Genomic DNA, 27,267 nt, shown 5'->3' on the forward strand with positions numbered 1-27,267 from the left:
CAACCGCACGCTACGGGCCTAACTACTCGTACGCCAGTTTGTTGAAATTGTTGAATGTGGCCAAATCAACTGTCACCAACGTAGCACCGAGATGTCGCAATCACACTGGGAGTGTCGTCTACAACCGAATATCGAGCTAAAAAACGAGCGGGAGTATCGACTTACATGGACGTGGTGATTACAAATCGTGACGATTAATAAAACAAGTCGGCCAGAGAACGATCTCGAAAGCTGTACAGGAAGATGCTGACGAACGCATTCACGTCTCCTACATATCGTTCAAAACTAGTATGGGAGTGTATTCTTGTACTCCGACAATTGGCGGAAAAAATCGTGTTAATTTATACTGGGTTCCAAGACATTGTGGAGTTGCAGGGATCGAAAAAGCCGATGAGCTAGCACGAAGAGGGTCTTCCACTAATGTTATCGGCCCAGAACGGAGTCTGCGGAGTCTCATCGAGTGCCCTCAAAATGGTACTAAAAAGTGGGAAATTACAGCTATAAAGAACAATTGGAGTACCACACCTGGACTACGACAATCAAAAAATGTATCTCACCAAACGAGATATGTTATAGTAGATAGTACACTTAGATTAAGGAATTGGCATCCCACAATACTGGTACTGGTCGCAGTGGCTCGTCTCCTACAAAAAAGTTAGATTACTAGATACATGCTGCCGTAACCTACGTCAAGGCAGGAATTAAACAGCTTCCTGGAAAGGAACATTATACGTTGGCTAATAGAGGAACGGTGGCAGAAATTTTAAATTACATTAAGCTGTTGAAGTTCGCAAATGAATATCTCGTGTGGCAGGCCATCTGTTCCTGTGGCTTGAAGAGTGACATTTTCATCGCAACCGGAACCATCAACCAGGAAATTTATGTGCGTGGAGGAGTGCTTGGAAAAAAAAACGTTTGTTGTATTTCCTCAAGCAACACAACTTCTGTTTTGATCGGATTTGGAATTTTGCCATTACGGAAAAAGGCCATGGAGTAGAATGCCCAAAGACAAAACAATAAAATATTGGGCAATCGTCAAGTGCAACGTTAAGAAGACACAAAAGACATTTGTCAGTGAAATGGAGTTCAAGGATAACAAGCGTGAGGAAGAAAAGCGATCAATGAGACAGTGCGAAACTTGATAGAAGGAGTCAAATGCGAGTAACCCATTAAGAAATGTTAGCTTGTTAACAGATTTAAACGCGTTATCGATCCCTTTCTCACAGTCGCATCTCCCAAAAGATTGTGTAAAATTCCTTAAAGTCAGTAGGTTACGTGACTGTGTGAATAGGTGTACCATAAAGTTTCATGAAGCTATACTGAAGATATCTAAGCATCAAAACGACAGCGAAAGTCAGTACCATTCGATCTTCTTTTTTAAGTTTGTGTTCCAACTCCCTTCTAGTTTCAACTGAATGACTCACCGCCTCCCATAATGGCAAATAAGTATAGTCATGCACTGATCACTGCAATGATCGTCAATAACAACTGCCTTTACAACAACGACGGCTCCCAATCAAACCACAAATCTCAAGTAAGCCATTAAGGTTCCCTCTGCCGCCGTTGGCGTCCTATTATCAACTGCCCATCAACAACAACAACAGTCACACTAAATCGATCGATTAAATTACTCCCATATCCCCGTGTCGAAAGATGGACGATGTTGATCGGAAATGGAAACCCTGCAATTTTAGCATCGTTTCACCACCTACTATCACTACTACCCAACATGCATAGAGTTAGTTGTGGCTTCAGTATGGGGCGTTGGTGATTTAGTTGTACGGCAGTTACTTCGCCGATCGCCCGTGGGCACCGCTTGGAACTTCAATTGGAGCGACACCGGAGTGGTAGAAGGTGATGTTTATTTTCTCTGGATCATAGATAGGGCTCCGCCCGTTGTTCCAACCGTACATATTAGTCAGTGATGGACAATGGTCCCGAGCTGTGATAAGCTGCTTAATATTAATTAGCTTCGAAGAAAAGACCCTGCTCTTGGTAATGACGTATCACTGGTTATGTCGCCCAAGTCATGGATATAGTCTTATTAACCCTTCGTGAGCTACGCCCCTGAATAATTTGCCCTTTAGGATGTAATGTGGTAGTAATTTACGGTTATTGGCAGGTTAGTAATTGTCGGTCACTCCGGCGGTTTCTATTGCCAAAGAGTATTTGATTAGTCATTTTTAGAAATCCAGAACAGGGATCCCGTCGCCGAACGTTAAGACACAGTTATTCCGAAGTTGCCTAGTAGCAAAATTGATGGCGACATATCTGTTTTAATCCCCGATGAGTATCATTCATTAGAGTGTTTTTCGTAGCTACTTTTAGGCAGTAGGAAACTTCAGCCTTCAGGGCCATCGAAGAAAGTGCGAAAGACTCTTTTGTGATGTATTGCATTAGCTACTTTGCCGAAAAAAATATGAACATAAACAAGACAGTATGCAATTAAGGAGGCAAAAATATGCGCTCCGATGATCTCGAAGATCGGTTACATCCGTTTACCATACGCGGACGGTGGCTAGTGGGTCTAATCTCCTCGTGAGGATTCGAATATGGTAGCAAAGCATATTTGCAATAATTGGAATCGTCTGCGCACCAAACCGGACTGCAAGCGAACCGGTGTATACGGCGGTGAATCATTGGCTTGTTTTCATTATTCACTGTGGCGCAGTATTGCGTTACGGTTCGGGTCCCACAACGACATGCCGCCGTCGTGCGGTGAGGAGAAACTTTCACTTTCACTTTCGTTCGCAGCTTGAACTGACGTGTTTGGTGGTTCCGGTTGATCTCCTCGCGCGCACCATCCATCGACAGAGCCACCGGACTGCCTATTGGGCAATCATCGGGGATTGATGGTGGTGAGCGTTTCTCGATGTGCCAGCACTATTGTCTTGTCTGTCTCCGTCGCTAAATCTGTCGGAAGAGTAAATGCGGTTAGGGTGAAAAAATGATAAATTAGTTAACAATAAATGGTAAATGTCTGACTGGCGTTCGACGTCGATTCATGCGCGCTAGTCAAGTGTGGTGATTTAGCATGTTATGTGAATCGGTCGGGTTACGACATTCAAGTCGCTCCGGCTTCGTCGATGATGCTCGAATATAAGCACAGACATTTCTTTGGTGTTCATCTAGTTAAAAACGAGTTACAATCATATTATTCATTGCAAACACACTTTTGTTCCTTGAGTTCCCGGATAAATGTGCATTGAGTTTCATGATGATAAGGATGATTGAAATCTAGATTCCAGGATTTTTGAAATCTAGGATTACGAAGTCTGCAGAAAAATCAATTTGATCTGGGAGATACACCATTGCAATGGTATATAAGATGAGAAGGACATACGGTGGTAGAGCTTAGTCCTGGAACTAAATTAGTGTCGGATTCTGATGCGGCGAAGTGGAAACGCAAATTTCATAACTAAGGAACCATTCCTAAACCATGTAAACCAAAATTTGACATTTTTTGACCCCTCCCCCTCGTAGGCTAAAGTAGACTTTTATCAACACCCACGCGATAAGAACACCTAAAATGAAATACAAAAGCTCGAAGCTTTCGCAATAATACAAACCCGGTCGCAAACGCAATCACTCACGTGCTCCTACACCCAGGAGCTCGCAATCACATTAACATTCCGGCGATTATGTTGACGTCGTAGCACTTAACTTATAAACGCGGTCCCATGTGCCAACATACAAACGTCCGGAAGCTCTCACTCTTTTTTTGTTGGAGACGAACCACTGCGACCAATATTTAGATTTAAATTCATTCTTTCATACCAGTAATTCAGACAAACAATGTTCCAATTCTATTCAATCATTCAAGGTCCTGTACTGTTAGGTAGTAGTCAAAATGTAGGGTAGTTTACCTAATTTTGTTACTATTTGATATTTGGTGAACTAAAATCATATTTTTACTAGTTTAAAAAATCAATATACAGAGATCAAATTAATGACGATTAATCAATTTATTTTCAAAATCGTTTAATCCATGGTTATACGCTCTCTGTTGGATACCCGTATATTGTATACTGAGTAACATTACGTTATCATTGTGTTGTAGTTTATGCCAAACTGCACGGAAAAATTTGTTCCTAAAATCATAAATAAAGTACCATGAATTCGGGAACAATCACCTTTTTACGCTACGAAAACGGGAACATGAACAAAAATCATGTGTTTTATAATTATGTTCGATTTCACTTCAGTGTCGCCCTATACCGCTTTTATTAGTGGAAATATTTGTTTTTGTTTTCTTAACTACAGTCACAGTTTCCGCCGTCATTACCAAATCAATTTTCTGTACGTGAACCAGTTCACAACTTTAAAAACATTACTAATAAAATCTAACGTTGATTCATGATGTTATTAATAGATTAGGAACATTTATTAGTATAATAGTTACGATTGACCATGCGTGCCCATGAAATAATCCGGTTCTCACGGTAAAGATGGACAAGTCTGTCTATGCCAGGAGACATGTTAGTGAACTCGAATTATTCGTAGTTATGCTGCCTAAGCTCGACAGCAGAAGACAGAAGTTAAGCCCGTAAGATATTAAGCCTGTTCTAATGACCCTGCCACTTCAGGCTTTCCGATCTGTATACTTCACATCCTTGCTCTCACTTGAGTACAATGGCTCTAATTTTCATAACTGTCCTTACCCAGTAATCTCTAGCTAATTGAATGTCGCTAAAATGTAAAAAAGAAAATGTGACTAACATAGTCGAAATAAAAAAGGAAAAAGGTAGTTCACAAAATTATGAAATATTCTTCATGGTTTCGTGAACTGGTTCATGGTTCCTAATACGTTAGTCACAACTGACCATTCGTGCTCGTGAAATAGTTCACAAAATCGTCAAAAATTATTCATATATTCGTGGATTGGTTCATGAGTCCTCATGATCCAATATCCGTGCTCGTGAAATAGTTAATAAAATCATGAAATATTATTCATGTATTCGTGAACTGGCTCATGGTTCCTAGTACAATAGTCACGTTTGATCGGTTCGGCAAAAAGTTCATTTTTTTTAGTTTAGCAAACATGATATATTATATCTGGCTTCGTGAACTGGTTCATGAATCCTGGTACATGATTTACGATCTATTTGGCGTTCTTGGGATATTTAGAAAATTGTATTATTTGTGGAATCATTTTTGTTCCATTAGTGTAATGTCTGGACGAAAAACGAAAACTGCGCTGAGCACCACAAATCGTGTTTGTGATATAGTTCCGAGAACAAGATACTGCGAATCAGTCACACTTTTATGATCCAGTTCATATTGTCACGCTGCTCCGATTAAAAAAACGATGGTAACCAAAAAAAAAAATAACAGATCGCGAAAAGGCGAAGAGAAATTACGAATATCATGATAAAACTACTGATATCATAAACATAAACGTGTTAAATTCGAAGGTAAGCTCTAGAATAAAATATTACGATAACGTGAACAGAAATTGCGAAAATCATGACTAAGATCCTGATGTCATGAACTAAATCACACAACTCGTGACAAAAATATCAAAAATTGTGACCAGAAATCATGAGCATAAATAAACATAAATTTCTACTCATGCCTAAAATATCACGCCACAGTGAATAGAAATTATGAAAATCATGACAAAGTTCCTGAAATCATGAACATGAATCATTCTACTTATGACTAAAAACCACGATAACGGGTATAGAAAATCAAAACAAACCATGTCCAGGGACAAACAACAGTAGCCCAACCAAACATTCGAATGTAACGAATTGGTCACGGTTTTCGTGCATCGTTCAGTTCACGAAATCATGATCTTTTTTCGTGAATTTATGAACGAATTTTTTACCCTTATGCAAACAAAATTTAAATCTGGCTGATAGTATATCTTTAGCTAAATGAATCTTGTTCCGTTCCGCAAGACATGTGCGTTAATTCCGAAAACCGTGCAGAAAACCGCGTTACATTTAATGCGAAAGACTTAGATGATTTTAGGAAAAGGGGTGATTTCGGTATTTGAAGGCAAAAGATTTAAACGATTTTTGAACAAATTTTTTTTGCATGGATTATGCAAGTAACACGGTTTCTGCTTTTATTCTAATTCCTTAGAAGATTTTTGGAAAAGTCGTATCTTGAGGTTTCCTTTTGGCCCGAACTTCAACAAAATGGTTCTTTTCGGAACAGTATTAACAACGAGCAGACGCCAAATATCGATGCCTGAGACCATTTTAAAAAGCAAGATGGTGACTTCCAGCTTAGCGGAATTCCCTAGAACCCAATCAATATGAGTATTTAGGGAACGAACTTGACGTGTAGACGCCAGATATCGATGTCTGAGGCATGTATACCTGTTTTCAGAGCGGGTCTAATGAGCGTATGGTAGAGATCAATGTCAGATGCCATTTTGAAAACCAAGATGGCTACCTCCGGTTCAGTGGAATTCTCTAAAACCCCATCAATTATGGTATTTTTGGAACGGGATTGACGAGTAGATACCAAATATCGATGTCTGAGGCCATTTAGAATACCAAGATGGCCACTTCGGTTCAGTAAAATTTTGAATTACTACAACAATGTGAGAACTTTTGGAATAGCTTTGATAAACGGTTACCGGATGTCAATTCCGGAAGTCATGTTTTAATCCAAGCTGGTGACTTATAGTTTAGTGGACATCTCACTCACCTTAATAATACAGCGAAGATTTTACTTCGCTCTGATTACCTTACCCTCTGATTTTTTCTGCCTCCGATTCTGTTCCAAAAATACCCATATCGATGGGTTTCAGAGAATTCCACTGCACCGGAAGTCGCCATCTTGGTTTTAAAAGTGGCCTCAGATATCAACCTTTGGCGTCTAGTGCGGGCCAGAAGGAATCTTCAAGATCAGCCTTTTCCACTTTTCCAAATATCTTCTAAATTCTTTGCATTCAAAAGGTCTTGGAATAAAAGTAGAATTTATTTCAAAATACGTACAAAAAACTTGTTGAAAAATCGTTTAAGTTTTTTTTTTCCTTTAAAGGAATATTTTTTGTGAACACCGTGTTAATTGCGAAAACCGTGTAAAAATCCGTGTAAAAAAACCGAGCATAAAACCAGTTAATAAAAACCTTAGTGAATTGCAAAAATCGGGCGCAGTGGCAACTATCCGTGAATACCGGTCCGGAGGTTGAAATATTGGGCATATTTGTCACTAAAAATGTGAAGTCTATTCTCTAGTGCTCCTTTAAAGGAAAGTCCAAATTGAAACAGCTTTTGTCTTGTTTCTGTTCTACTTTTTCATCCTCTATGTCATCCAAGAGGATTGATCTATTTACTTGTAATTAGGAACACATCCACCAACCAGCCCATACCAACGAGAATAGACCATGTCAGTCGAAAGCCACAAACCACATCTATCAAAATACGTGTACCATTTCCAAGCGCTTTGAAACCGATCAAAAAAAAATCTTTGATGACAAAAAACCTTTAAAATATCAAATTTGTTTGTCCCATGTTTGAAATTGTACGCATAACTGTCCCATAACCCCCCATGAGAAACCGGCCGACCGCAAAATATGACCATCGTCGATTCGAACGAAACTTTGCAGTTAGGTTCGGTTCGGTTAGAGATTCTACGATTTTTGATTCAAGGGCAATTTTTCAAAAGAACGTAGTCGTTTCTAATTGACATACAAAACTGTAATTTTATTAGAGAATATAATTCTAAGTAGGGATCATCCATAAATGACGTAGCATTATATGGGGGAGGGGGGAGTTTTGTATTTTGTGATGATGTTTGACGACAGGGAGGTAGGGGGTCATGTCATGCTACGTAGGTTCACTCGTTTCATCTAACTAACATCGTTTTTCTTTATTTTTTTTAATTTTTTTGCGGGGTCAAGGGGGGGGGGAGGTTTACCATCAAGCTACGTAATTACCAGGGGGGGGGGTACTTAGGGGTTTGTGACGAAATGCTACGATGAGGGAGGGGGTGTTAAAAATCACTAAAAAAAATGCTACGCCATTTATGGATGATCCCGTATCATTTAAATCAAAATGCATTTATCAACAATCTTCCAAAATACGATAGTTGTCGAGATATGTGGAATTTTGTTCGAATAAAGACAATTAATTGGTGTAGCCTTTTTTAAAAGTTATTCGCGTTACCCCGTCGTAAAATGTCAACAATCCAATGTTTATCGTTTCAAAGACGTAAAAGAAACTTTTTAGTGTATTTGAATGGAACCCTTAAATAAAAAAGTTTTCCTAACAACAACTTTTGACATATTTTTATAATTCATACTGTTTGCAGTCAAAATACAATTTTCTTTGTTACTATGATTCTAAACGCCATTTTCAATCAAACGGCTTTCACCAAAATTTTCTGAAATGTTCTTGGGATATTTTAAATTTTGTTTTAATTGCACAATTATTTTATTTTGTTACGACCTTTTCATAAGTTATTCCATCAACAACAATAGGTTTTTGAAAAGGCCCATAACATTTCCTGTAACTTTCTATTTAACATCAAAGCGATACAGTAAACCATATAAAAGCTACATAAAAACAACCAAAATATGATTTAACTATATAGTTTAATCATCAGACCAAATGGTGTTCGTCTGAGTATTTGTGACAGCTGGGTCAGGGAATGGATGCAGAACTGGCGTATATGATAGAATAGTGGCTAATACTTCCGATGTTCAATTTGTGCATTCGATTCTATTCATTCGAGAAGAACGGAGTGGATAATTTAAAGTGCAATTAATTTACCGACGCACGTGAATCATCCATTCCCGGTCAGCATAGCATTATGGAACTCTAACAGAATGCACTTGTCGTTAATGTTAAATAAACATCATTAGCTGCATTTAGACGAGTTAAAGTAGTTTGATTGCATGTTACATGTGTTCTTCTCTTCTACTTCATTGGTCTGTTTTTGTTGTACTTCTATTAGTTTGCTTTTTCATTACTCATGTATACCAAAATAGTTTCGGTCAATTTATATACCTTTGATCAATCTCTGCATTTTTTCTCTTTATTCGGCATGTTATGTTTCCGTTTATTACTATATGCTAAATTAGATTCATGCTAACGCTCACTAACACAATTGATTGCGTATTCGCTCATATACGTACAAAAGTACAAACGTTCGTGGCCTTCGCGATAACACAAACCTGGTCACAAAACGTGTACATGCAATTGCAATCATCTACTCATACTTTGGCCCGCGATTTCGCCAACACTCCGGTAATTAAGTGTAAATTCGCGATCGAACACGTTAACATAATAAACGTTCGAGCCTTTCGCGATGATACACGCGATCGCGAAGTCTCTACACCCGAACATATCTAAACTGTACAATGAATGTCACATTAAGCTGCAATTGGCCATAAACAGTGTTTAAGTGGGTGACATTTCCCGTCTCGTCTGCAATTGTAGTGTGTAATTCTGACGGGGAGTCCTTCCGAGAATTTAGCTTTATAGCTCCAGTAGGACAACTCTCGTCAAAAAAGAAACTCCCGATGATGATTCTTTTGTTATGGTTTCAGGATGATCTTGTGTACATTTAGCATATAACGATGCAATTAGCAAATTTTAAATGAACCTTGGAAAATAAATACAAGCCTCTTTCATCCTAAGAAGCATATTTGATTCCTTTGTAGAGTAATAATTTTACGAAAGTTTCAAAGGAGCGAATCTCTCTCAAAAATATTTGATTATCACTAAATCAAAAACTAAGCAGTGTACTCTACCTGCACTGAATTTTTGAAAGGTTTTCTGGCAAGATTAGCTGACACTTTCAAAAAATAAAAAAGTCAAAATCTCGCCATTCGCTACCAGCGAAAGGAGCAACCATCGCTTTCGGGGTGAGCTTTCTATCGTGAACAGGCAAATGTCACGGGTTCACGAACCTCATCATCTTCAACGGGTGCAATGCATAAGACCCCGCCGCGTTTTTATCCGAGGTTGATGCATCACTATATCCCGCGCTAGTTAAAAAAGCACTCATCACTTTCACCCTTATAATAGTAATAAAAATAAAACAAAAACCAACGGCAAATAAGCCAGCTGCGACGGGAGCTGCACCATCCGGAGGGCCCGGAGATCGTACAGAGACCTCCATCTCCTCCTTCTCCTACTGCTCCGCCGTCGACGAAGATATCGAGTGAAAGTGTTATTTTTCTGCCACAGCCACCGCATCTACCCACCCAATCCATCAACCGGTAACATACAGCCTGCCAGCGGACAGCGCGCTCAGTTTTGGGGTCCGTTGCTGTTTTAACTTCACTTCCTTAATAACATTTTATCTCTCAATCGTGTACAACCTTTTCGGTTATATTTTTATTATTGAGCCAGTGGACAGTTGAGGGTTAACCGATCGAGTTTTTCCCTATCGCTCTCGCAAACGATGACTTTATGGTGAACAAACAAACGTGTATTGCATCCCCCCCCCCTCCGCAGCACGTTTAAAGTTAAAGTGTTGGCTGTCGCGACGCGCCCGTGGCCGGTCGCCTTATCGACGGATTGTGACTCACAGGAAGTTGGATAATCTGGTGATGTTGATGTGCGAGAAGGCGAAGAAGAAATCGCAAAGCAGTTTACAGGCAGTCGTCCACACGACGATGGCGTAATCGGTTTGGGGTCCGCTCGGTGAGGGTACGTCAGACTACAGCTGGGGGTGGGTCGGTGTGTGCGTCGGATGGTAGTGAAAGTTTTTGGTTTTTTCTTCTTTGTATGAAATTTGGTTTTATTTTTCCTCGCCGGTTTCTGTCTATTAGCAAGTTGCTGTGGATTTTTGTACGTACTATCGTGGTTTTTGAGTTATTTAAGCTGAGTATGACCAACTCTTATAAGAGATGTTAATTTGGACACTTTTTATAGCTATTGCTACTTCCTGGAAAGGTGTGTACAAATAAGACAAGTTCATATAATCGTCTCATCCATCTGTCTTTCTGGGTCTAGCGGACGTGTGACATGCCGCGCAGTAGTCTCTAATTAATCATTGATATGACATGATAAGTTTGCTTGAATTATTTGAAAACTATATTCAAATTTTAAGGAACTATTTATTTCAAGCAATCACAAGAACTGAAGAATTTAAAGCTAAAATATTTTGGAGAATCACCGCCAAGATTAATAAACAAGTTAAGATCGTGAGGTTGTCGCGCTTTATTCCATCGTTCATGACTCTGGCTTATTATACTCACACCACGCTGTGTACTTATGAGGATCAGATTGCAATGAATTAATTTTGTAGCAAACAGAACATTACGAAAAACGCTGTGCGGAATATCTTAAGAAAACGAAAATTGTGGCCATCCAGTCGGATATAAGCTTGCTTGAAAAAAAAAAAAATAAATTAAAATGCACACGATCAGAACTGACATACTACACGCGGAACCTTTGCGGATAATCGAACAAAATGGCCAGCCGCCGTCAATGGTGGTCTCCTGCTGGCACGAGGATTACCGCCACCGGATTAATGCTATTATTATAGGTATCATTCAGTCGCTGTTGTAGCCAATATTATAGAACTAAAGCGCAGCAATCATCTAGCAACGTCAGTGATGACGGTTCGAAAGATCCCATTTCTTTGTCCACTCAACAGTCAGTGTACATTGGTTCAGCGGTGAAATACCCAAGCAAATTTGATAGGTATAGTAATGTGTGAAGCGCCTGCATTTGGTATCACTTCAAATGACTAATCATTTCTAAGAGAAATAAAAAAATATATTCCAGATTGTGTTATTATAGTAATAAGTAGTTATGCGATTTTTCCCATTTGAACCCGGTAGCTATCGGCATTAGAAAATACAACAAAATAAAGACAATAATAACTGCCAGATCATTATTACTATATTATAGCCAGCAGCGACGGAACCGAACGTGCAATGACAATTGCCGGCACAATATCGAAGATCGGCAACCGAAAGCCCGAAGGGTCCAAGGTTTAATCAAAGACTATATCAAACCGCGCTCTTGACATGACAAATCTGATCGATAATTCACCTCGATTCCGGAACTTGTGCGCGCTTTGCTTCGTTGCGCCTGCTTTGATCTGCTTGTGTGGAAAAATAGGGACGCGTCCAGCAGAGGTGGAAAATTGCTCGGAACGAATAGGCCTTTATTGGTTTCATTTCTTCAGCACCCCCCGTTGCTCCAGTATAAACTGGTGCTGATATTCCAGGTGGCCGGTAAGAGTGATCTGCTGGAGTCTGTTGGATAATAAAGCGCTGCTAGACAGAGGGAGAAATGATCCGGTTTTTCGCAACAGCGGCGGCACTGATGGCGTTTGATTGAGCTGCTGCTTAGCAACAATAGTCAACTCAACGAGCCGGCTAGACTTTTCGGTTTTCGGATGGTCCAGAAATAGCCGATGTTGTTTTGTGACAGAAAGTTCCGTGCTGTGCCGGTTTGAAAGTGTTTCCAATTGACGATTCGACGGATCGATTTAGTTTGCCGCGGTCGGGAAATTGATTGAATTAGTTATTGCTGTGGCTATGGCCCGTTCGTCGTTGGGCAGCGTGAGCAGGATTGTTGATTTTGATTTTTAACTATTTCTTTTCCCTTTTTTCTTGCAGGTATGTGTCGGACTTTCTGAAAAAAAAACGCGGCGCTCGGCTACGATTCCTAGCGGAATTTCTACGAAACATGTATGTATTGCTTAATGATTGCTACTTAAAAGTGTGATCACACTATGGAAAGTTGCGAAATACACACTTAGGGGAACCTGCTAAACTGGAATGTATATAAGAAACCCTATTATTCATACGTGTTATTTAGCATTATATACTACTTCACGAGTTGAAGAGCTGAATAGATCTTGTCATCTTAAGGCATAATATGGCTTCAGTAAAATGCAGTATTTTTATATCTTTTTGGAAGTATTTAGTTAATGACTCACACAAATCAACTAAGGAGTATCGAATAGAACATGTTTGGATGTATTTGTAGAAAAAAGGGTAGCAATATAGCAAAATATTGCGCCGCCAAGGACCCAAAGTACCAGCAACTCTCGCTGTGGAGGATAAACCGGACGAACCGTGTTTTTCTTCACAGCTAACAGTGCAGCAGATAGGGTAATGGGTGTGTTCCGGAATTTCTTGCGAGAATCATGTGAATACGGCGATCCATTAGCTTCCAACAAATGACACTTGTTCATTTCTCTAGCTGGTTGCAAAGAGGACGGTTGCAGTGGGATAACATGTTCGTTGCTGTCCCGGCCAATCGGGAAAGACCACCCGTCTTCTCACCAAAGGCAGCAACAGCAAGTCGTAGAAGCAGCGTAGGGGGCAGCGGTGAAGATCATCGGAGCCCAAAAGTTAAATTTCAATTTAATTGTTGTTCGGTTTGGTTTGTTTACGAATTTCAAACTTCTTGGACGGCGTACCTTGGCCGCCCTGTAATTAAAGTTCAGCCAGGCTAACAAACGGACCCGAGTGGTGATAGTCGTACTTATAAAAAAGTTTAATCCCGTGAAATTCTTGAAGCATTTTGCCAATTAGAATCATATCGCTTAGTTCATTCTCTAGCATTTAATAACAGATGAAATCAATCGAGGATAATAACGATAACGGGAATGAGGTCTTCTTCGTGGGTCTGGGTCATTCCAAAAGAGTATCTACAGCGGCACTGCAGCCGTATTTTTGCCAAAGTTCCTATAACAGCATATAAGTCAACTTTAGTGGTATTAGGCTGTTGTGAGGGTGCAATTCACATGCTGATTGATTACCTGGGAAGCAACTCGGTTAATCTCAGGTTTATTGGCAAGAAGCCTCTGCTACTAACGGCAGATCAATGTCCACATCGTCCTATGTAACTGCATCGGATTTCTGCGCTACATCCTTGGTCTTAAGGTATTCTTAATTACACTTCGGCGACTTTACGATTACCGGGATAATTTATGCAAAACCTTGAAAAATTAATATGAAAAACTTCAATGACTTCATTCAAGCTCCATCGGTTTGAAAACAAAGTTGTTTGCGAACAATCCATAATTTCAAAAATGAAATCACAAAAATATTTAAAATTTAAACCAAAATAAAATTGCTCGCTTGAATGCCAACAGATTTTTTCCTTCTTCTAAACATGAGCTGTTCTTCAATGCAAAAGGAAGCAAAATTTTAACTTTGTGTATTGCTCTCGTTGAAATGTGAAAAGGAATGAAATGCGCTAAAAAAACATTTTTGACATTACTAGATTTTTTTTTGCTAAGAAATGGCAAGATGGCAACCCTATCACGAAACCCCTATAAACGCCATGGAAAAGTCACATCCATAACAGCATCACCGAGCATGACGTGTACAAGCTCTAGTCATGCCGAATAACATGTTCATTTATCCATGAATCTAGGGACATTGTTTACAACTCGACTATACAACATGAACTAATTCATGATTTATTACATCTTGATCATAATTTGTTTTCATGGTTGTGTATTAGTTCACAAATTTAAACAAAAGAGGTCAATATTTTCTTGTCATCTATTTCACGAAAATCGGAATATTATTCATGGGTCCAGTCATGACTCGTGAACTGGTTGATGATTCCGACTATATTAATCACGATTCCTCATTCGTTATCGTGGAATAATTCATAAAATCATGAAATACGTTGATACAGTTTAAATTTTGTGCCTGATCTTACTATTTTTACGTGAACAATTCCACGGAGCGCAGAGTATTATTCAATGATTCGTGGTTTATACGTGCTTGTGTATAAGTTCACAAATTCATGCAACTCTGCGCATGGTCTTAAATTTTTCACGTTGACAATTTCACAAGATTTTGAATATTATTCATAGTTTCATTTTTGTTACCGTGAACTGTTATATGAAATATAACATAGTTGTGTCCAGTGCTAGCGACCAGCCATATATAAAAGCAGTGGATCGTTGTCCCGTAACAATTATTAGCAAGTTTCTGAGGCAATCCTAAGAATTTTGACATACAGGATTCTTTGATTAATTAAAATTAATCTGTCAGTCATTTATGGGGTGAAACAACCAAGATGCCTCCTCAGACAAACTTACTACATCGTTAGTTTCATCATATTAAAACTCACCAAGTTCTAGGTTTCAGTTATGCAAAATACATTTTCTTAATTGAAATTTCGAAAAAGTGCTCGCGTACCCTGTCGATATCTACCGGTTAAGCACAATAATGCTCTCAGTTTCAACTCAACCATTGAACGTTGTCAGTATTAGATTTCATATATAATGGAACTGTAGGAAGTTGACTTCCGTACGCTCCAGTTTCATTTTCATCCTCCGCCAACAGAGGGACGGATACGACAATATTTAAAATCAAGAGCTAGTGTGTTGAATATTTTGTTTCCATTTTGCTGCTAAAATTTACTTATCTCGATCAACACACAAACGATCATTTCAAAAATAAAATCAACAATGTTTTGTAACTAACGTCAAATCCTGGCGACGGTAATTTGTCGATTGTTTAGCTTGTTGTTTACATTTAAAATCCTTTTTTTTGTATTCATACTTGCATTCATTATATTCCAACTGACTTTTTAGAGGGTACTCAACCTCCAAAATGACGAATTGGCGGGAGAAATTATTAGCAACCAAATGAGAGGCAAAAACTTGTTTGTCTCAAATCCAGCAATCTTACCAAAACCCGTTTTGTGTAGTTTGTTGCCAAACTTAAGTTTATAGTTGTTTCTTATGATTATCAGACATTCAATCATTTTTTTTCGAATGATGAACCTATTTTACAGTTGTGAAACTGATGAAAATCTAAACTCAATCATTATTATAAAGTGGATAACACATTCAAAGAAAATATCTTTATATGAATATTTCCACCAAAATGAGAATATTCATTTAATTATTGCGAACCGGCATAAGAACGGGCTACGACCACCTTCAATGATATGTGAAATATGACAGAGCATGTTAATACGGTGCTTACCTAATGGAAGGCTCCCGACTAAACAACATTTCCATAAGCACCACGATGGCGGATATAAGTGTATGTATTTATCCACACACACATGCATTGTGATTTTAAAGACATATTTTTCTTAAGTAATTGAGACAAATGAAAACCATTCTGTAATTTTTGAAATATTTAAATTGCATGATAATTAACAGAGCAAAGGAGGTTTAATTGAAATTTAACATTAGCAAATTACTAAAAATTACTACAAGGCAAGCTCGAACAATAAACATTGAAAAGTGTAAATTTAATTTGCTTACTTAATACTTGGAAAATTTATAAAAAGGCCTGCAAAAACCCTGAAAAATCATGGAATTTCATTTTCAGTAATGAATGCATCCATTTTAACATATTTTTTTACAAATACACGAATATACGTTCTATAGTATACTTATTAGTTGATTCGTCAAAAATAACTACATTTTACCAAGTAAGATAACTCCTTCATCTCGAACTTTAAGGTAGATAGCAAAAGAAGGAATACTAGTAGTGCAATATTTGTGCTTGTGATATAAGGTAATTTTGCTTTAATACGAATTGGGCATTTCCATTCCCTAATCTAAATCGTGCTCGACTGGGTACTAAGTATTATTGACAAAACTGCCACAAGCTTCTATCAATCTGATACCAGCTGATAAAACTATTTTGCTCCCCTAAAACACATTCAACAAGTAGATACATATAGGATTAGGCCTTCCGTGCCGACTCGGTTGCTTCTTCGTAGGTAGGTGCAACAGCCGAAGGCAGTAGTCAACCACTTTCGAAAGTGAAATAAAGGTAAATGTCCATCAAATCGACCGCGAAGTAAAGAGATATAAAAACAAAGCCCCTGTCAGTGTGTACTGTAATAGAGAAGAGGAGGCTGCTCGCTCTATTCGCTTTTGCTCTGCCTGCAAAGGCGGCGGCACATGGCTTGTACAACAACAACTTACGTAACATTCGTCGAACTTTTTTTCATTCGCTATATTCCACGCTGGTTTACGCTTTCTTCGCGGAGTGTACCACCGTTGAATGAGTGACGGTAGCAACGCGCGAGCGGCGACTGCCTTTGAGTTACCTGTTTGTAAGACGTCGGCGTCGGTGACCGAAAAGCTCACGATGAAAGAAAAAGTTCAAATATTTACCGGCGCAGCTCCCATCATCAGCCACCAGGTAACATGGTGGGTAGGTGGCTGTTTCTTTCCAAGTTTGTTTACATTTTCTATCGGCGTCTGAGTGCCTGTTTCGCAATCTCGCGTGCTAGCGCTCACTCTCTGAGTGCTCTCCCGTACTTTGTGCTTCGGGAAACCCGACGTAGTGAGTTACCACGTTGCTGCCGGAGCAGTCAGCCAGTTGGGCAGAACTATCTGTTAGTTGCTCGCCGGTTTTCGTTGTGGTTAGAGTATGGTGGTTTTGATCTCGTTTTACGGCTCGTATTGCACTTTGCGGTTATAATTGTGGAATAATATCGCGCGAGTGTTGAATAATAAACAGGCCCTTGCAAGGGCTAGTGATTAAGTATGTGCACTTGAAAGAACTACGAACTGTCTAGTCTAGTGGTGTCGGACGACAAGGACTCTGTCTCAAGTGTTTCTGAGAACTGCGCGGTACAGCAGATACTTCTCACAAATGTGTTCGGTTAAGGATGAACAGCGCAATTCCGTCCTCATGCATGGATCGGTACATTAGTCGTTACATAGTGCCTCCCCATTCGGTTCAACAGCATCAGCAGCAGTTACTTAATCAGCAACAGGCCAATCAGAACCTGCCTCCTAATGGATATTATCCACATCAGATTCTTCATCAGCAACAACAACAACAGCAACATCAACAACATGTTGCTCAACAACAGTCTCAGAGCCATGGGTCAGCAAATGGTTTTATGGTAGGGTGTTATAACAATGCTAGCGGGTGGACTGGTGTTCCATTAATTTCGACTGCGTCTCGTAGACCCAGAAAGTTTCAACCGATCAATCAAAATGTACCGACAAACCACTACCAACCTAGTAAGGCCGACTTTGACGAATCGGCCATGTCCAGGCTGGCTCTTCACGCTCATGGTGCTCCACTCATCCTGAGCAACAATCGCTACCGAACAGGCAAATCCAATCCCAACAAACCAATCAAAGTGCTGCCGAATCCGACGTCACGCGATGATCATACCAAGATTGTTCAAAACTCATCCCACTACACGGTAACGAACCCGAACCCTGATTCCCACTCATTTACATCGAACGACGATTTCGGTTCTGGTCACTCTGGTAACACTAATTCATCAACATCGTCTGCTGCCTCGGACACTTGCCTACCACGGATCATCAAACCTCGCAAGCGGAGGAAGAAGGACCGTAAACCAATTATCCAGAATGCCTCGACATCGGTAGTAACACCGAGCACAACTCCAACCAGTATCACCAAGAACAATTCAACAAACCAGCTGCTTCCCTCGAGTTCTCTAATGCTTGACGAAACAACGCGTGACTTCCTACATGAAATTGCCCTCATTGCCAATGCCGGGGGTAACTACGACTTCTCAGGTGTCCCGTTGATGCATCAGCTACCGTCACAATTGCAACAGCAGCAGCAGCAACAACAACAGCAACATCAGCTGTCCCAACCACAAACGATGCAACATTTCAGTAGTAATAATAGCGACTCCAGCGATTCGGGAATAAACAACCTATCGTGCTCGTGTCGGTTGTGTGATCCGTTCGGTAAGATATGGGCGTTCCCGCTGAGGAGATCCTGTTCGGACAACAGTGCCGAGATTGAGTTGAACCGCGCCAAGGATGTTGGAGTGATTGGAAGCAACCGAAGTAATTCGTTCCGGAGTGAGTGGCGTAGTTCGCCGCATTCGCTGGATCAACAGCAGCAGCATCAGCAACAGCAACAACAGGATTTTGGATCTGGGTCTAGCAGAAAGGGAAGTTTCAGCGATTCTGGAGATTCAGGATGTGATTTGTTGTCGGGGCTCACTTTCTGCTCCGAGGATATCCTTAGCAGTGTGAATCGAGAACTGTTTCTGACACCGGTGGACGGCGGGAAGGAGTTTAAGTTCCCGACGACTGGCGGCGGCGGCGGTGGTGGTGGTGTTGGTGTAAGTGTGACCAGTATTAGTGGTAGTGGGAGCCCCGGTAGCGTAAATTCCGTTGGTGCAGTTAGTGATAACAGTGAGTTACTGCTGATCAGTGAGTTGACGAAGAAATTGAACGAAGGGTTGGATCTGGGTGGAAGGACCTCCGCATCTGGAGGCGGATCCGACAGTGGTTCGGCGTTTTCGGATGGTGTATTCGGCGGTAGCAGTGGCGGTTGTGCTTCCGGTGGGACCGACGGATCTTCCCCGGTGGTGATTGGTGGAAACTCTGCCGATCTGTTCGTAAATTTTGATGTGATCTCGCGAAACAACTTGTTCAGTGCAAACAACATCAGCAAATTAAGCAATCTACTGTTTGATGACGGTCTAACGGCACCGGGGCTAGTGATAAATAGCGCCCAGAGCGCCCATGGTTTTAATAATAACGTGCTCGTCGGCAACGGGAATAGTGCTGGTGTGAATTACATCCGGAGCAACAGTATCCAAAATCTACAGTCACCGCAGCCACCACCGTCGTCGGCGGGGTCGTCATCGTCGTCGTCGTCATCGTCATCGTCCATGTCATCATCAACAGTGTCTGCTGGGATGGCATCCCAAACTCCGGGTGGTTCCAGTCTGTTCAGTGACCATCAATCCTTCCTTTTCGTACCAGACGCGGATCGTGGCTGTGAGGTGCTTAGCTGCTTCGATATGGTTTGGAGCAATGATCGAAAACTACTTCCGGTCGAAGAATAACGTTTCCAAGAACTACATATTTTTTTCTTTGGTTTCGGCTTGTTAACATTGTTCGCATTATAAAATAGACACAGGACCGTCGATAGAAAGAAAAAAAACCGCGCAGGTAGACGGTAATTCTAGAATATAACACAGTTGTGGTAGCAAGGAAAGTGTGCAAACAGATTTAATTTAGATCCCCCCTACAGAAGGTGGCGAAAGTCGGGACAGAGTCCAGAAGGACAAAAAAACGAGCATAGAAATCTGAAAATGCTTTTTCGATACTGCGTGTTGGACCGTCCAGCATATGAATGGGACAGAATCGGACTAGAGAAACCGTACAGTTTCGGCACTTCCCTGTTTATACGGATATGATGTAAGGTTAGGGTCTCATTTGCTGTTGCTTTGCGTGATTATCGTGTGTGCCTCGGAAGAAGATTGTTTTCAGTTGGGTTCTGGGATGGTATTCGGCGTTATTAGATTGGTCTGGTGGGTTATTCTTTATCTTCTATTTCCCGTGCGAAAATTGGTGGATTTTTGCTTAATTTTTTGCGAACACAATTTGGCACTGTAATAAGCTGTAATTTATTTTAGCGGCATGATAAAGGAGGGCTAACCTCCGCCACTGACCGTAGGACTGAATGATATTTACGCACCGACAATGCGAAGCGATAAGATATTGATTGGCGCCGAGAAGAATGCAGTTTTCGTGTTCATCTCATTTATCTTACACGTTTCTGATGCTGTCAAAGCAGATTACAAAATTAATATCAAATTAATCCGACGCGGGAACAAACGATTCCGGAGAAATTCGGGTCTATGTTGTGTCTTTCCTGTTTTTGTCAACTCGATTCATTCGGTATGCACGGCGCGGTACCTTTTCCGCTCTTTCTTTTCCTCATATATTTACGATTATGGCGACGCAGCTCATATGAATAATAAGTGTGTTATGGAACATGGTGTGCTCTTTGGGGCGACTGTGCGTCGGGAGGTTTTTGGATGTCTGTTTTCGGGGACACTACACTGGTGGTGCCAAGACACGAGGGTGCTTGCTGATGCAAACAAACAGTATGGAGAGGGGTTTGCCAATGCGCATTAGCTACAGCTTTGCAGAAGTTCGTCGATGATTACAGTGAAGACTCGTTTTGATCATCCCTTTGGTGTATTTTAGGCTGACATACTGGGGTCATTGAAAAAATCGGGACATATTTTGTGTCTTTCTCATATAGAAAGGATATGCAATCACTTCGAAAACCGACTTGTTAACAGAGAACCGGAAGGCCGAGTCTCATGTGCCATTCGACTCAGTTAATCGAGATTGGCAAGTGGCTGCATGTGTGTGTTCGTGTGTGCATATGTTTTTTTATAATGCCAGTCATTTTTCTCAAAGGTGGCTAAACCGATTCACGCTCCCTTAAGCTGCTATTGAATTTTTAGCAGATCGGACATACCGTTCCGGAGTTACGGGTTGAACAGTGCGGTCACACAGCAAATTCCCATACAAACTGGTATCACCATGATGCACTAAGGATGACGTATTTATTAGAACAAGTGTAACATTAGTTGAATTTGCGGGTCTAGATCACTAATGACCAATCAAAATAGCTTTGACCACATTTGCCTCAATGACGGTTCTTGATACCTCCAGGAAACTTACCAAGCTCCGAGTAGTTGTCACACATTTTCTCATCGAATTCTTCACCGATTTTTACAAACCTGATTTCAAATTAAAGGTACGGTAGTCCTATTGACTGCTATTCAATTTCAATCAGATCGAAATTTTGGTTCCGGAGTTATAGGTTGATTAGTAAGGTCACTCTGGAATTTTCCATAGAAACAACCATATTCGTAATAATTCAGCGGTTAACAGTTATGTGTCCAACAAAAAAAAACACCTTTAACAGGCCAACGAGGATACCCGGGTACCCACAAATTGAAATGCTCATAACTATGGCTTCCTTTAACCGATTTGGACACTTTTAGATATTTTGGATTCAGGAACTCGTCCACTTTTTGATTCTGTACAAAAGAACCGGAATAATGGATCTGGTTTTCGGTAATCCGGATTTTCCGGAGTAATGTTCCAGTACTAGGATATGATTTGCAAATTTTAATAATGTACTATCAATATGAGTATCAAAACTCTTCAAATTGTCTCGGGTTTTTTATTGTTACTGGACCCTATGGCAATTTGAAAAATGGAATTGGAATGGAATGGCCACTCACGGTCCTACGGGAACCTTCTCCGGAATGTCCGTTCCGGGGTCAAATCACCAAATGGTTCCAAAACCACGAGATACAGCCTACTGATGCAATTCCAAGAATTTTGATACCCATATTGCTAGTATTCCATTGAAGTTCGCAAATAGTTCCCCAGCACTGGAACCTGCTTCCGGAAACCCGAATTCCCGGGAACCGAATGAGGTAACCCGATTCATTTTTACCAAGTCCAAAAGTGGATGAGTTCCTGAATCTAAAACGGCCAAAAGTATCCAAATCGATTGGATATTACCTTAGTTACGGGCATTTTAGCTTTGTGGGTACCCGGGTACCCACGTCGGCCTGTTACGTAGTAAACAAATTCAGGAGCCCCTCGTCACTCCCACCCTTACTATACTATATTATTAACCCAAAAGCTTGACTTAGTGAAGTTTTAAGATGTCACAAAGTTTCAATTTCCAGCTATGGATAAAACATAGGAATTTAATTAATTGAAACTTAAAAAGGTACCCGGGTACCGCGTCGGACACACAACGGTTAAAAACGGATCAAAAAATTGACATCATATTACAGTGAAGACTCGATTTTATCAGCACCCTTTTTTTGGCCCCCGATTTTATCAGCTTTTCGACCCGATTTTATCAGCTTCATATGTAAATTGGTAGTTTGATGGGCTCTAGCAGACGAACCAAGTTGAATACGAGTAAATCGTTTCTTGAACATATTTTTCTTATCTTTGAGATCCGAAATATAAAAAAAAATAAAAATTTTTACTTTTTAAATTTTTTTGATTTTGAACTGGAGTAAATGATTTTCATCTATATATATATACAAATAAGTGTGTCCATTGCGCATTTATTTTTATGTGTCCACAGCTAACTTACTCCATTTGAAAGCATATTTTTGGGATCACCGTGTTTCATTACTTCGGTGCAGCGCATTCATTCAGTAATTTTCGGTACAAATTCAATTTCAGTTTCAAACTGACTTTTGTTTCTGCGCTGGCTCTGAGTGGGATTATCGAGTAAAAAAAATCAGACAAGGATGATTACGCAGTTCGCCTATTCTCTAAAATTTAAAAGTTGCCACATTCTGCCTTCACATATAACAAATAGATGCTTTTGTTTGTGAATTAATTTATATTTCCTCTGAACTGAAGTCATTCGATTCTGTGTGAAACTTCAGTATGCTTGGAAGTCAATTAATTAAGGAGGTGTTGAAACTGAATGATCGCTTCAGTAAATACACGCAGAAATAAACAACTTTTACAAAAAATATTCCGTTATAAATGTCGCAATTATACATTTCCCTAAGGCGCTCAACAGCAATTTTGTTAAAGAACGGCAACTTTTTAAAAAAAAGAATCGTGGCTCACTCACTCTTATTTAAGAGTCGATTCTTTTGATCGATTTGCGATTCACTTGCCCATCTATAGTGTGAACGCCTAAAACAACTGGCTGTTTTGGTAATCTAACTTCGTCCAAAGTACAGTGGGCAAGATTGTTTTTTTAATACCGCTGGACTCATTGGTAGCAAATGGTTTTTGTTTTTCCAAATCATTCGTAAGATTTTAGTTCATGTCTTATATAGGTTGCGACAAAAATTAATAAAAATCGGTTGTGTTCGGTTGTAATAAGAACATATCGGTTGTTTGTTGCCGGGCGTCTCTGATTCGGATGACAAACTCGCAAACCTATTGACTCGCCCCTCGGATAGCCTGCAGCACGCGTCCACTATTTGTGACGCCTTTGTTCATCCCACATTAGTAGTTATTTGCATTCCCACCATGACAGCAGCAGCCCTTGCCCGTGGTCACAATATTTTTGACTGCTCACACATGGTTCATGTCAATAAAAGACCCGGCTAGTTCGTGACACTGTTTCACCGAATAGTTATGTCCAAATGTGATTTATGTTTCTATTCATGCCACATAGTCTGCGTGTCGTTGCTGCTGCTGGTGGCGCTGGAAATAACAAACGTTGATACGCATTTTTTTATCGAGCTGTGTTTGCCCTGTTAAGGCCATTGTTGTCTTGCACATGCTGGCTTGTTGATGGCTGTGGCGGCGGCAGCGCAGCTGTGCGTTGCGAAACAAATCCACCAGCAGCATGGGGGGGGGGGGCGATTGTTTGTTCTCGCTACTACTACTCTAGGCTACCGTTTGGAAGCAATGCGCTGGTGGGAAGGTACTGTTAGCCGCCGCGGATGCAACCGCAATTCGTCGGTTGCATCAACCAATGCGAACGGACCGGTGTTTGTGGTAATCAACTCTTGAAATTCCGACCGGCGACGTCGACGGCCACCAGGTCAGTGGGAACTAATCTCCAACCGAAAGCCGAGGTCTATTGTGCGACATAAAGTGCGCCAGTAGCTGGTAGTGAGAAATTTGATATCAGGGTGGAAGTTTTTCGTAATACCAACCAACCGGTAGACTGTGGCCTTTCTGATGTTGAAACTCAATCTCCTTTGTTCGGGATCATATTCGCAAACGCTGTAACACTTTGTAACGCAAAAAGCTGCGTGATTTTCTGATTTAGCAACGAAATCATCTTCAACGCACGCTAAACGATTTTCGCGTAACACATTCTCCCGCCCGTCTGCGCGAAGCTAGAGGCACTGAACTGAAATTTGATCCGTTTTTGGTTGTCTGTCTCTGCTTTGTTGCTTCTATAACCTTGTCGGTTGGCAGGTGATAAATGAAGCTTTGGCAGCTCAAGGTAAAGATTTGTTCGTTCTCGTTCTCTTTGCCCTCGAGCCATTTGTTGGTGATGTCCCTGAGCATATGATGGTCCCACAATAAATGTTGAAAGAAAAATCGGGAAGGATAATGATCAGTTTCTTCTTTCTAGTCCTAATCGAAATATAATCTATCTTCGAACGCTGTTCCCAGGGACACGGAGGCAACCTGCCAAGATTGATTACATACCAGAAAGTTTTTTTTTGTCAGAACCAACGATCCCATCCAGCGATGAAACATGTTCGATTGCAACTTGTATTTTACAAAAACCAAAAAGAAACTAGTTTTTATCTGTCACGATTTCGGGTCGAAACTGTATCCTCAGGCGGAAGAAAAGTTATGATTAATATAATAGTGACGTTCGACTCGTGCTAAAAATGCTGCCTACTTCGGTTTTAGGTGTTGGTGCGAGTTACTCGAAAAAAATAACATTCCGTAACGGCACTCGAAAAATCGGTTAGTTCGTATCCTTCAGACGTCAGAACTAGCACTAATTAGCAACATTTACGGCTCGAAAAGCCATTTCGGAGCTGTCGCTAACCTGAGATCAACGAACACAATTAAGGCAACTACGCACAGATGGCGTCGGTTCTGATTCGCTCAATTAAACTCTTAACTGACTGGGCTGGCTCGATCGCGACTCGATACGCGACGATCTAGTGCGAAAAGACGTGTTCGGAATCGGTGAAAGAGTTGCAATTATGTCGGCTGACTGACTGACTGTGTTTTACACTCCAGATCCTCGCCAGCGGCCATTAGAAATCGGTGAGTTTTTCGTCGCGCCTTACGTAGCTACTAGGCAAACAGCCGCGCGACAGTAATGATGTTTAATTGGCCGCACCACGACAACGACAGCGACAATGTTGTTCCAGATCGATCATTGTGTCACGTGCGTGCATCGGTGCATTTCAATGTCAAGGCGAGAGTGCTTTTCGCTCCCCAGTTGGCAAATATGTCGATGCAAGCAAGTCTCCTTCGGAAGCCACCGCACCACACAGAAATTTATTACTCGCTCGGTTGGTTCTCTGGCTCTAGGAGCAGTCGGTTGACGGTGATGAGTGAAAGTAGATAAACTTGTTCAGTGCTGCCCCAGCCGCCACCGGGGAGGAGGCCGTTTGCAGGCGCATATGAATGCGTGGTTAAACAGGTGCCCAGACGGCTAGGCGTTCGTCCAGGTGGCCGGCTAGACAAAACCCATCCGCCCCTACCGTTCCGTACCATCGCCGCACCGAACCGAACCGACCCGACCAGACCAGTCGAAGAAATTCCCGCGCAATTCGAGCGTATAGTGGTGAGTTATAATTTCATCCCGTTTTACCATGTGAACGCCAGGTCTTGACCCCATTTCATCTAAAATCGTTTTTTCGGGGTGCGCAACAGAAAAAATTAAATGCAACGACCAGGATGCAGTTTTCCTTCTCTGTCCCGAAAAAACAAACGAGTCTGATTCCGAGCACGCAGCGCTCACTGAAAACGAGTTCCCGTACCCCTAGGACTTGTTTTTTTTTCATTGCAGACTGCAATTTTCGGCCAGCCGCTGCCGTGCCGTCGTGTGGTTCAATGCATTGTTTTATTGTCTGCGGTTCGGTCGTTTCCCTTCTCTCAGAGCCAATATAAGGATGCAAAAAATAAAATAACCGTTTACTCGCCGAAAAGAAAATGCAATTTCGAATAAAAATTTATTGTCCATTTGCAATTGCCCGGTGGTTCCTCCTACCGCGCCCGGTCAAAGCCGATCAACCCCTCCTCGGCAGTAAATTTTGCTCCGAAACTGCAACTGCACCCAGTAACTCACTAGCTCCGTGGCCCTCATTAGGCTGTCTCTGAGTGCATCGAGTTACAGGTAAATTGTAGCTTTGCTCGTTTCCGGGCGAAATTGCTACCCTGGAGCAGTGGCGTTCTGTCGAAAGGTGATGCCGGATTTTTTTTGTCGGGAGGAAATGACGGCGATTTATTAATCAACTAATGAGTGGGGTGTAACGGTTTTTGAGAGTTGTGCGCCACACCAAGGGTGGAATAACATCAAAACTTCATCGAAAAAGGAAAACTCAAAATAAGTAGTGTTTCGTTTTAAGGTGTGATTCTTACTGCATCGCACAACGTTTATTTTTGCCGAAATCGTGGAGGCGACTGATTATACCAAAGACTTTTGTGGATTTTTTAACATCTATCGAGTAATGGAATGAGGCTATCTAGCCAGAACAGCTAAGGGCCATCCTGAGGCCCGAAAAGTGGAAGTAAACGCTTTGGCGGCATTTTTTCTAGTACACCGTTGCCCACACTAGCAAATTGCCTGACAAATCGTATATTTTTGGTAAACCTGGACATCTGCTTCCATCCTGATGCCAGAAATCTGCGTTCACATAAGTTTTATCATTCATTACGAGACTATTGATGGTCGAACGTTCGTTATACCATTTCAAAACACGACTTACCGTAGATTGGACCGATCCCAGATTCTTGCCAATGATAAAAGAGATCCGAATTCGACAGATTCGTGCGCAACATTTGTTTACACCGACTACATTTTCGTAACGATTGCACAATTGCTTGTGGAACCTACACGATGTGAACGATATACATTGAACTAATTTCACCCAAAATTTC

At 41.0% G+C, this 27,267-nt stretch overlaps 2 protein-coding genes across 2 annotated transcripts in view; both read left to right on the forward strand.

The window, feature by feature from the left end:
• LOC131693460 (CCR4-NOT transcription complex subunit 6-like) overlaps positions 1-27,267 on the forward strand; it is a 173,792-nt gene that overhangs the window by 7,276 nt on the left and 139,249 nt on the right. The gene's annotated exons all lie outside the window — the stretch shown is intronic.
• On the forward strand, positions 17,076-23,985 carry LOC131676776 (alpha-protein kinase 1). Its single transcript, XM_058956080.1, has one exon. It carries the CDS (start codon positions 17,541-17,543, stop codon positions 19,722-19,724), a length of 2,184 nt encoding a protein of 727 aa, XP_058812063.1. The 5' UTR covers positions 17,076-17,540; the 3' UTR covers positions 19,725-23,985.

This window comes from Topomyia yanbarensis, chromosome 1 (assembly GCF_030247195.1).
Source record: "Topomyia yanbarensis strain Yona2022 chromosome 1, ASM3024719v1, whole genome shotgun sequence".
In the NCBI taxonomy this organism is placed as follows: Eukaryota; Metazoa; Arthropoda; class Insecta; order Diptera; family Culicidae; genus Topomyia; species Topomyia yanbarensis.

Coding starts and splice junctions, on each gene's coding strand:
- LOC131676776 (XM_058956080.1), top strand. CDS start 17,541: ATGAACAGCGCAATTCCGTCCTCATGCATGGATCGGTACATTAGTCGT.